Source organism: Rhinolophus sinicus, linkage group LG01 (assembly GCF_036562045.2).
Source record: "Rhinolophus sinicus isolate RSC01 linkage group LG01, ASM3656204v1, whole genome shotgun sequence".
Classification (NCBI taxonomy): Eukaryota; Metazoa; Chordata; class Mammalia; order Chiroptera; family Rhinolophidae; genus Rhinolophus; species Rhinolophus sinicus.
In genome coordinates, this window is record NC_133751.1 from 12,327,336 (window position 1) to 12,339,839 (window position 12,504).

At 37.3% G+C, this 12,504-nt stretch overlaps 1 protein-coding gene and 2 pseudogenes across 1 annotated transcript; all 3 read right to left on the reverse strand.

Annotated features, from left to right (window-relative positions):
- Positions 1–1,650: 1,650 nt before the first annotated feature.
- Positions 1,651–2,333, reverse strand: LOC109446498 (keratin-associated protein 13-3; annotated as a pseudogene).
- Positions 2,334–3,593: 1,260 nt separating this feature from the next.
- Positions 3,594–4,079, reverse strand: LOC141567952 (keratin-associated protein 13-3-like; annotated as a pseudogene).
- Positions 4,080–9,327: 5,248 nt separating this feature from the next.
- Positions 9,328–9,780, reverse strand: LOC141571769 (keratin-associated protein 13-1-like). Its single transcript, XM_074333911.1, has one exon. It carries the CDS (start codon positions 9,778–9,780, stop codon positions 9,328–9,330), a length of 453 nt encoding a protein of 150 aa, XP_074190012.1.
- Between the last annotated feature and the right edge of the window lie 2,724 nt (positions 9,781–12,504).

The window sequence follows — 12,504 nt, forward strand, 5'->3', positions numbered from 1 at the left end:
TGTAGTAGGCTCCATCTTTCAAGAAATTACAAACATCAATTTTTCTTTAAGACTGGGGGATCTTTGGCCAGACCTTGACTCACCTTTAGCTTCCATTGCCTCATGTTTAAAAGAAATGTTGCACATAAAATTTATCTTCCTCTGAGCAGTGTTTAAGATTCTAAAGAAAGAATGACTTGAAAATCTCTTTGAACATTGATTTAGTTCAACACAAAGGTAATGCTTTTTTTATTATTAGATTTGTCTCCTGATCAAATGGTCTGACAGAGCAGTGTATCATTTTCTGGAATGTGTGGCCTATAAAAGATTAACAGGTTACTATAAAAAAATAAAAATAAAGGATCTTCGTATTTTGCTAACATAAATCCTGTGGTTTTTAACTATATATATAGTTTGAGCCATTGGAGAGTATAGAGATTAAAATGCACACACCCTGAAGCAAAATCTTTACACCAAGAATGATTGGTTTCCTCCTTATATACTGTAAATAAATGAATTCTATGGAAATGTACTCACAAAGATTCAGGGATTTGGTTACTTTATCAACCAACCTGGGATGAACTTAATGAAGTTATTCAAGCTTTATATTTAGTATTTTCTGAAAATATACAGACACAAGCTAGATTTACATTTAATTTATATTTCATGTACAAAACCAGCAGTTTTTCTAAATTTTAGTCTTTCTCTCTACATTCCATATGTATCCACCAACTTTTGAGATTTTCTCCTCTTGTGAAGAGAGATACAAGAACTCACATGATTTAGAGGATTAGGCTTTCTAAGCTCTTTATTTGTTTATTTATACAAAGTTTATATTAAAATGCAAACAAAATCTAAAGACCAAAAATTTTATTTCAAATCCCCCAACCTCTAGAAATCCAAAGCTTGCTTTGTAAAGCAAATTAATCTTTTACATATATAAAGCCAATGAATAGTGAAATTCTTAATCAAGAAATAAGTAACAAATAATAATAACCACCATATATGGGTGCCAGAATAAATATGCTTATTTACTTAAGAAAATTAGATTTTGTTACTTCTTGAAAGACACGAAGTCTGATAATTAAATTTGTGAACTTATTGCAATGAGGTTGATATCAGATTCATTGTGAATTTGTACCAACTGGACAAATAGTTAACCAAGTTTACAATTTGGAAATGCTGAAAATACTGCATGAAAAGTTAGATGTCCTGAACTTTTTGCCAACAATTCATGGCTCTTGCATCACAACAATGCACCAGCTCACACTGTAGTGAACACCCTCCCTACTCACCTGATCTTGCCCCCAATGACTTCTTTCTTTACCCAAAGATAAAGGAAATACTGAAAGGAAGACATTTTGATGACACTCAGGACATCAAGGATAATACGACGACAGCTTTGATGGCCATTCCAGAAAAAGAGTTCCAAAATTCCTTTGAAGGGTGTACTAGGCACTGGCATCGGTGTATTGCTTCCTAAGAGGAATATTTGAAACGTGACTGTAGTGATATTCAGCAATGAAGTGTGTGCCAATTTTTCTAGGATGAGTTTGCGAACTTAAAAAACTTCATATGTAATAAATGGATGATTTCCATCACCAATGCAACTGTAATTTGAAGTTTAAGTTTGTTACTTAAACTTAAATTCTGCAAGAACCAATCTGTAACCTAGGCTGAATGGAGATAGAGTGGGTGAACAATTTGTCTATGGAGACCATGAAGAAAATTGTTAGAATAAAATAATTGACATTCTACAAAAATATTCAACATATTAATAACATTCACCAAGTTAATCTGTAAAAGTGAGATCCACAGATTGGCGGGTAGCTGCAGATTCCGAAAACCAAAATATGTTGGACGGTAGAATCCAAATCCATACTACAAGTTATGGGAACCACAGACTCCATAACCCAGGGGTAAGAAGCCACTGGAACCACAGACCAGGGAGTAGCAGTTTCTGGATCCATAGCCCAGGGAGCAACCTCTGTGGAACCCAGAGTCCAGAGACATAGTATAAGTCGACTGACAGGGACTGAAGAGTATGGCAGTCCTTGGGCAGTAGTAGGACATTTGGCAGGGTCTGGACACCACACAGGACGTCTGGCAGCTGGTGGGCCCACAGTATGTCTCCTGACAGCCACTGTAGAGAGAGGAGCCCAGCTGGCAGGAGCTGGGGGAGCAGCAGTCAGTGCTGTAGACCAGGTTGCTGGGGTAGGAAGAGCCACAGCAGGAGCCTGGGTAGTGCAGGTCGCCCCCAAGGAAGCAGGAGGAGAAGTTTGCAGAGCATCAGTTGTAGGACATGTTGAGGGAGATGTGAGTTCGGCAGTGCTACAGAGAGAAGATTCTGAGTTTGAATGTCACTCCTGGGCTGTGGCGATTATATGCTTTTGGCAATAGATGTTGAAAGCTACAAGGGCATCGTTTTCACATTTGTATTCTCTCATTTGCTTGTTATTACTCAATTATTATTTCTGTAATTGCAGCTACATAATTTCTTACATATTGTATTTATGGGTGCTATAATAATAAAACACAAAGCCAATAAACTACTCTTGTGTCAGAAATGCTATGATGGTTTACCTTAATGACCATCCCATCATGGCCAGGAATGTCCTTCCTCTAGGTACTTACTGGTATATGCTGCATGTATATCTGATTCTGGCTATGCTGGAGTGTGCATTCCTTCTAAGGGTGGAGATTGAAATTACATCACTTTCTTTTATTTTTTATTTGGTTAGATGCATAGCTTTGGCCTTGCAGAAATGTTTTCTAAAGAATTGGACCTACTTGTGACTATTTATTCCTATTCTCAAAAATTTTTTCCAAGTATTAAATATTAATGTAGAGTATTTTATTCAATAGAGAAAGCTCAGCAATGTTACAAATTGAATGGAGGAAGACTAGGAACAGAGGGAAACCTGGACAAACATTTGGAAACAAGACACAAGAACTAACTATGTACACCTATATGTTATTCTTGTTCATGACATTTCCAATGTTTCTGTCAAGTTCACAGTTACATTCCTTTCTCTGCATAGATAAAACCCATGTTCTTTGAAGGAATCAACTTATATCCTGATTCTGAGACTTTCATTCATAAATCTCTAAAACTACAAAACATTGATGCCTAATAACTATAATTTAAATGAGAAAAATATCTATAGTCCAAAAAAATTAGATCAAATCCACAATTTTCTAGGCTTCCAAAATTTATTCCCAGATGCATGTTGAGTTTCTATTAATGGGTCAGTAATGTATAAACAATAAAAAATATTTTATGCCAGAAAAATATGCCAGAAACAATTTTTTATTGGATTATAATCATTTAACTCTTTATCCATTTGGGGCAGAAAATAAATTAGCATGAACTCCATCGGTCATGTTAATTTTATAGTTATTTTTCAGTGAAATCATTAAATTTAGACGATTTAGGAATCAGTTTGGTAGCCTGTACTTGATAGAAAGGGATTGGTTAAGGAGCTGCTGATTAAAGACTAAGAAGATAGTTGCCACTGAAAATAATGAGTGTGATGGAAATCTTTGTAGACATTTTGATAACTTTGTTTAAAATGTACTGGAACTCAACAAGTTGATCAGTAGAAGCCAGATAACTAGGTAGTATGGTAGCACGATGTATAGAGTCTCCTAGAAACAAAATAGATTGCTGGGCAGAAACTGGATCCATAGCTCAGGAAACAGAAGCCAAGGACTCATAACCCAGGGGTTTGAAGACATGGGATCCACAACCCAGCGAGGAGAAACTTCCGGAATCACAGGCCAGGGAGCAGTAGCTGCTGACCGCAGAACTCAGAGACTCACTGACAGGGAATGCAGAGCATGGAGGTCCTTGGGCGGCAGCAGGACATCTGGCAGGGTCTGGACACCACACAGGACGTCTGGCAGCTGGTGGGCCCACAGTACGTCTCCTGACAGCCACTGTAGAGAGAGGAGCCCAGCTGGCAGGTGCTGGGGGAGCAGCGGTCAGTGCTGTAGACCAGGTTGCTGGGGTAGGAAGAGCCACAGCAGGAGCCTGGGTAGCGTAGGTAGCCCCCAAGGGAGCGGGAGGAGAAGTTCCCAGAGCAGCAGTTTTGGGACATGTTGATATGAGATTTGAGTTCAGATAAGTCACAATGAGAAGATTCTGAGCTTCATGGTTATCTTGTGGACTGAGTAATTTATGTACTATTATTAATCGCTATGGCTGTTCTGTGTGTGTATATATATATATATATATATATATATATATATATATATAATTTATTAATCTTCTTTGTAATTGCACTTGACTAGCTGCCTACCTACTGTATTTATGGGTGTTATAATTTATTATTATAGCACAAAGCCTATGATTATTACTATTATGGAATTTTTGTCAATAATCTTCATCTTGTTATGGCCAGAGAAGCCCCTTATTTTCTCCCTGGCCATGATTCCATATATATGTATTCCTGCTTTGCTCTGGGATTCTTTCTGTCACTTTTCTACTATGTCAAGCGATCAGTGGCACAGCTTTGTTTTTTGTAATGATGCTTCTAATGATTGATTCTACTTGTCACCACTGATTCACATTCTCCAAATTTATTTTCCATCTATCACATATTATTACACAGTGCTTTTCATGTCCAATGGAGGAAAGAAAAATAACACAGAATGAGAAATGGCTAGAAACAGAAAGGAGCCCGGCAAACATTTAAAGACAAAGTGACTCAGGAAAACTGAATTGAGATGGAGTCACAAGGAGAGGTTGGTTAGAGCTACCTGAAGAGGGGCTGGGAGTAATGTTGATAAGGTGGGAAACTGAGAAGGGAAGTGAAGAGATGGGGATTTCAGGTAACTCTTCTACTTTCTTTTAGCCTATGGACCATTTAATCTAAATGCTATTTAAATGTACTCTGTGAAGGAAATATAGTTTAGGTATTTTCATATATTTTCAGTCACATTATACAAATTTTGAAAGAAACTGGTATCTGTATCCTCAGCCTTTCCACTTCTCAGACTATCAATGTGCTTGTGTATTTTCAAAGTCAGTTCCTTTCCTGCAACTTCCTTTAAACATGTAAAATATCCTTCTTTTATCATCCTCTTTCATTTTATTTTTCCTTTGACTAACACAATAACTGAGTGTTAATTTCCACTGGATTCACTATGTCAGATAATTTTGCACCGAAATAAATACTAATGAAAATTCTTCAGGCTGAAGGAAACCAGTCATAGAAGGAAACATTCAATTTCAAGGAAGAATAGAGAGAATATTTGCTAGCTGGATTCTCTAGGAAGCAGGCACTGAGATAGGGCTAGAAGAACAAAAAGTTTGCAAAAGAGTAGCACGGGTGAAAGAAATAAAAAAGAAGTCATTCTGTCACCTTGTTCAGCTATTGACCAGGAGCTGCCATGAAAAAACTTGACCTTGGCTTCAAAGGTGAGGCCGGTCCTAAGAAAGTCAACAGAGGAGGGCTGTCAGCTAACGTCCCTTGACACAACTGGACAGTGATTCTTTTTTGAAGTGATGTCAGTGAGTCCCAGTACATATCTGGACCTGTCACAGTCCACCACTTGCGCCTTGAGGGTCAGCTTGTCAGTGGAGTAATTCTCTATAACTGGTTTGCCTCTCTTTCTAAGGGGAAATGTAAAAGGGAAAGGAAGTATAAAAATGTAAAAGTGGGATGAAACAGTCCCTGTCGCTGCATTTAATCTTGGAGCTACAATTGGTGCTCATTATTTTCCTCCTTCAATCTCCATTATAAAATCTGCCTGGTGGCTTTTTTCATGATGTCACCCAAGCCCTTATTTGTGAGAAGTATGAACCTTATTAACCATACCTTTTTTTGATAGAGTCAGAGCATTTGACAAATCATGTCCACATTTGCGCAGGAAATCCCAAAATTCATCCAAATGAATCAGCTGAGCTCCACACATATTCTCCCTACCCTCACTGTGTAACAGTAACCCTAGCACCTTCTACTAATCAGGGTCATCTACTCTCGATAGAAGCTAACTCTTTTTCATGTCGCTTGTCCCTGGAAACAAGGAGCCCAACGTGCTTAGGCAGCAGCTATAGCTGCAGTTCAGTGAGATCCTTGGTATGTCCCTTAGCGAGTCTGTCTTTGGGAATGGGGCAACTCTCCTTGACAATTTTAGTTGTAGAGAGGAAGCACACCGTACTGGATGGTCATTAAGAGTGACGATAAGTGGAGATTGGCAGCCCAGTCTTTTGAAGGAGTTGCCTCCAGTCTGATCCTTCAGCTTTGCTATCAGGAGGCCGACATAATGCACTATCAAGCAGAGGGCTGCAGGGTGCTGTGTTTTTGGTAAAACCTGTGGATCCCACTTCACGTTATCTCTACTGTAATGAACCCACTTCACACTGTCTCTCTTGTGAAGTGGATTTCCTGAGTGAATGTTACATTGTGAGGAATTCCGTGCTGGTGGATCAAGCTTTTGATTGGCTCCTGAATAGTGGTGCTGCTGAGTGAAGCATGCAAAGCAGACTCATACTCTGACTAGGTGTCTGTGTGTTTGATGATGAACCACTGATCCTTCCAGGGCAGAGGGGGCCATGTTCAATTTGCAACCAAGTAGCCAGATGGTCTCCTTGCCATACTGGGTGTTTCGCATTAGCCTCTGTTGCTGACAGATTGGGCATTCACAGGTGGCTTTGAAAAATTGTATCAGCCTTGTAAGTAGGAGCTCATGCTGTGGGGCCCATGAGTAGCCTCTGTGGTCACTTTGTCCACTTGGTCATCTTGCCAGCACGTGGACACTGCTGACAAAGACGGGCTAACATCAACTGACAGAGCCATTTTGTCTACCTGAGTGTTTCTTTCCTCTTACTTTATGACTTGTCCACCTTACTTTATGACTTGGAGGGTTCAACAGGACCCAGCTCACGATGGACAGCTGCAAATACACGGTCACTTGTTCCATGGTCAAGTTTTGTATCTTTGCCAGGCACACATAGCATCAAAGGAAATGATTTTCCAAAGATATTTTAAATCTTCGCTACAAGACCTTGCGCTACGACTTTATTTACCTCCATTGTGATCTCGCACTAGGGCTTGCCATAAAGTCCACACTGTGCTTTGTGTGTGTGTGTGTGTGTGTGTGTGTGTGTGTGTGTGTGTGCTTCAGATACCACCAACACCAGATAGTCAGCTACATTTATATTTAACATGAATATATATTTATATGAAATAAGTAAATATAACAATGCGTTATTTTATGTATTATATTTCACAAAAGCTTTACTTTATAAAATATAACATTTAAGAATGTTTAAACAGGTAGAAAATAGAGTGAAAGTAACCAAGCAGAAAGCTATTTTAACAGTATAAATAAGAAGTACCTTAAGATTATCCTAAGTATCATCTATTTTGTGAATAAAATGCAATATGCTATGATTAATGTGATTCCCAAACTCAAGATATCTAAACAATGAAGTGATAGATACCTATTATATGTCTCTAGCCAGAAATTTCATTGCTATGCCATACAAATTATAACTTGATTGCCAATAATTTCCTGAACACAAGTGCCTTTAAACCTCTCCACTTTGTTTATTTTATCTTCTCAAAATTCTCCTTATTCTCTCCCACACTTGTGTCTTCACTTCTTATATTAGTCCCCCTCTGTCATGAAATCTTGGATCTTGGTTTCTTGATAGGACTAGGATTGATCAGGTACCCTTGATTCACTTTGAGTCATCATTTCCTTAAGTGTAAAAGAACCGTAGTTCATAAAGTGTGTGTTTTTCATGATTCTTATAGCAATCTAAAACCTAATGGATAGGAAAATTCTTTGAAAATTGCTTTTTATCTCTGTATAATGATACTGTCTTTTTGTTATCAGCTTTAGACCTTAGCAATGTGTTTCCTATCTTAACACTTTATTATTTTCTGAAATATTTGGCTTGTAAAATATCAGAATAGTAACATAAAACATAAAAACAAGAGGCTGCAAAAGTATGTTGAGATATGAATGAAATAATTTCTGATGATATGAAAAATATGTTTTTTTCCAGCATGTTTAGTTTGAGTTTTGTATGTAAGATGGTGAGATTCTTCATCTCATGAACCTAATTAATTCTCACCAAGGATATTGGCTTCCTCCTTGCACATGTAAAAAAATAATAATTATATACAAAAGTACTCAGTGAGATGAGGGGCTATGATTCTTTTTGCCACCCAATAGTGACCTAATCAAAGAAAGTTATTTAAGCTAATGCACAAATCTTTCCATAAACCTTTTTCCCCACTCAGTTGTATTATCAAGTTTCGTGTTTTTCTCTTATTGTCAAAAATCATCAAGACCCCACATTCTTTGAAGGAAATGTGCTCTATACTGCTTCTTAAGTTATTATTCACATAAAGTCTATGTATGCAATGGAAGTATTTCAGGAAATATGTAGCAGTGGAAGTATTTCAGAAATATGTTGAAGAAGAAAATGTTTAAAGCCCCAAATAAATTAACAATTTTTCACCATACCACACTATCAAAATATTCCCTATGCTGTACATTACAACTCCATGATGTATTAGATTGGTGCAAATGTAATTGAGGTTTTTGCAATTATTTTTAGCCTTTAAACAGCAATTATTATTATTTTTAAAGTTTATTGGGGTGACAATTAGTTTAGTGGTTACCAGAGGGTAGATGAGGGTAAAGGGGATACAATATATGGTGATAGAAGGAGAACTGACCCTGGGTGGTGAACACACAATGTGATATATATAGATGATGTATTACAGAATTTTATACCTGAACTCTATGTAACTTTACTAACAAATTTGCTACTTTACCAATTTATTAGGTGTTCCAAGTTTGCTCCCAGGGGCACAGTAAACTGTAATCTAATATCTCCCCCCAAATAAAAGCAAAAGTGAAAAAAAAAACAACTTAGCTGACTAAAACTAACAATAAAATTAGTAGCATATTTGGAAGTCAGAATGAATGAGTTTATTAGATTATATTCATGTGGGTTTTCATCTATATTGTGAATAAAATGCAAGAACAAGAATCCCATTAGTTTAGTAACATTAATTCATTGCTCATTAACATAAATTCCATTAATTATTCTAGTAATACATTTCATTAATTCTACTAGTTTCATTAATTCATTCAATAGAATCAATAATTGAATTCAGTGTATGTTAGTGACAGTTTTCTGGCCAATACTTTGTGACGAGAATAAAGGTGAAGAGCAGTTGATCAGTGAGTTTTTCCTGAAGATCATGAAGATGGTAGATATTTAGAAGTTTCATATTGCTCAAAACGTCAACAAGTTGATAAATAGAAGCCAGATCCACATGTTGGTCTGTTCCATGATGCTTGGAAGTTTCTGGAGGCAAATTAATATGGGCAGCAGAATCTAGATCTATAGCCAAGGGAAGGGAACCCACAGACTCCATAACCCAGGGGTCTGTAGCCACTGGAACCACAGCCCAGGGAATAACAGATCCTGGATCCATAGCCCAGGGAGTAGCTGCTGCTGGACCCACAGCCCAGAGACCCTGTGTAAGTTGACCAGCAGGGACTGCAGAGTGTGGAGGTCCTTGGGCGGTAGCAGGACGTCTGGCAGGGTCTGGACACCACACAGGACGTCTGGCAGCTGCTGGGCCCACAGTACGTCTCCTGACAGCCACTGTAGAGAGAAGAGCCCAGCTGGCAGGTGCTGGGGGAGCAGCAGTCAGTGCTGTAGACCAGGTTGCTGGGGTAGGAAGAGCCACAGCAGGAGTCTTGGCAGCGCACGTAGCCCCTAAGGGAGCGGGAGGAGAACTTTCCAGAATAGCAGTTGTGGGACATATTGACGGGAAATGTGAATGACAATGAGAAGATTCTGAAATTTAATGTCACCTCCTGGACTGAGTCATTTTTATACTCTCAGCCATGGGTGTGGCATTCTACACAGTCATGGATTCTCTGCTTGGAATTTCTCGTTTCTATGTGTGTAATTCAATAATATTTTCTGTAATGGCATATGAATAATTCCTTTCATCTCATGTTTATGGGTGAGTTCATTGGGTTTTTTATAGCACTAAACCAATGAACTATTCCAATGTGAGAAATTGTATGACTGTGTGCTATTAATGTCATCTAGTCATGACAAGAAAAGCTACTTGTCTCCTTTAGCCAGAATCACTGAGCATTTGCCTGTGTGTTGGCTGAGGGATGCTAAGTTCAAAGGGCAGGATTGGAGATGAAGTCACTTTTTCTCTATGTCTGGGAATATAGAAGGCACCCAGTTTGTTGTGATTTCCTTTCCCTAAATTTATTTCATTCCCTAAAATTATTTTCCATGTATTTCATTATATAATACATTGCTTCTCAAATCTATTGGAAAGAGGAAAATAGATAAATTCCCCAAGAAACATGGTGGGTCACAGAGATAAACAAGGACAAGTGTTTAGAGTCAAAATGACTAAGAAAGACTAATTTGAAACAGAGAATCAGTCCAATAAAGACTAATTTGAAAAAGAGATGCCAACTTGTGCATATGTGAAGAGACTCAAGGAGTTAAATATTCTTGAGGAAAGAGGAGATAAGTAGTGATTCTGTGGAGTTTTCCATCTCTGTGTAATTTAAATAAAAACTTTAATATCAATATAGTTTATGGCTTTTCATGTGTACCTTGTCTCTTGTCATTTACATTTACAATTTGTCTGGAGACTCTTCTAGAACAGCTCCCATTCCTTAGTACCTTCTGGATATCTTTTTTTATTTTTTCGGCAGTATTTATTTATTTATTGTTTTAAAGATTTTATTGGGGAAGGGGAACAGGACTTTATTGGGGAACAGCATGTACTTTTTTCCAAGTCAAGTTGTTGTCCTTTCAATCTTAGTTGTGGAGGGCGCAGTTCAGCTTCAAGTTGTTGTCCTTTCAGTCTTAGTTGTGGAGGGCGCAGCTCAGCTCCAGGTCCAGTTGCCGTTTTCTAGTTGCAGGGGGCGCAGCCCACCATCCCTTGTGGGAGTCGAGGAGCTGAACCTGCAACCTTGTGGTTGAGAGCCCACTGGCCCATGTGGGAATCGAACCGGCAGCCTTCGGAGTTAGGAGCATGGAGCTCTAACTGCCTGAACCACTGCCCGGCCCCTTCTGGATATCTTTACGTTCAGATCCTTTCACACAATGTTCTCTTTCATTGAAAACAAAACAAAACTCTTTTCCTACTGTACTTTTTTAAGATTATTTTTCCACTGTAAGAAATCTAAACATCTTTTTTTTTTTTTTTTTTTTTTTTGTATAGAGCTGTCCATGCCAGGCAAATCTGAGCTAAAGTGAATACTGGATTCTCTCCAGTTAGAAAGACAATAATTTCAGAAGGAAATTAGTAATTGCAGAAGGGAAAAAGAGGGCTGAAATATAAATGAATTATGTTTAAATACTCATTGTTCACAGCACTAATAAAATGGTTTGTGGTTCTTAATATATAGGGAGAAGTAAACAGTAATAAAGTAAGAATGACCATAAAAATCTCTTAAATTGCTTAAAAATTAAAAGCCTGGAAAAAATAACTTAAAATGTTAATATTATAGCATTAAAATATTTTATTACTTCCCAGTAGGTAAAAAAAAAAGTAGGTAGAAAGGAACATAGAAGCTGAATCAAATGGCAACAAAATAGTAAATACGTATGTAAAAATCTGAATGTGTTAATAATGAAATTAAAATAATGTGACTAAGCAATCCATATAAAAGACAGAATTTCAGACGGGGCTACAAATCAAAACGGTTTTCTATTTAAAATAGATTTTTCTTAAATGTAAGGAAGCAAAAAGGAAAAGTAAAAAGATATATCAAGCAAAAGAAACAAAAAAAAATGACAATTCTGCTTTATTAATCCCAAAGTTTGCTATATGATAAGAAATGTATTAGATATAAAGCAAGATATTTCTTAACGATTATCCTGTCAGCCTTCCAGGATGATGCACATCATTTTATTATTCATTTGGAGGTTGCCCTAAAGCCATACCATTGAATAAAGTAGCCACTAGCCACATCGTATTAAGTTTAATTTATATTTATTAAATTAAATTAAAATTCAGTTCCTCAGTCATAGTCACCATATTTCAAGAGCACAACAGATACATGTGGCTAATGGATACCATATTTTGGAAAGTGGAGATAAAAATATTTTCAGCATCACAAAATTGGACAGTGCTGCTTTAGAGATCACAGGATGTATGTTGATTTGCTAAGATAAATTAATACTTTTACTAGTTCCTGTATAATGCAAGCATGCTAGAAATCTTAACACCATTCATCCTTACCACAATTTATGTATGACTATGCTAAGATTTTCTGCATTTTAATTTCATGTATGCTTATTTATATTGAAGTATGTGTCCGTGTTTTTATAGGTAACATTGGCTTAAGTTTGCCCAATACATATCTTTTGTTTCTCTTCATTCTTTCCTCCATGTTTTTGCTGTACTCTGGGGTCATTTTGCATTTCACTATATATAACTTTTACTATATATTTTAGTGCTGGAAGGCTAATGACAAATTCTGCAAGTTCTTGATTATCTGAAA

Excerpts from the sequence above, each read along its gene's own strand:
- LOC141571769 (XM_074333911.1), bottom strand. The coding sequence starts at position 9,780 with ATGTCCCACAACTGCTATTCTGGAAAGTTCTCCTCCCGCTCCCTTAGG.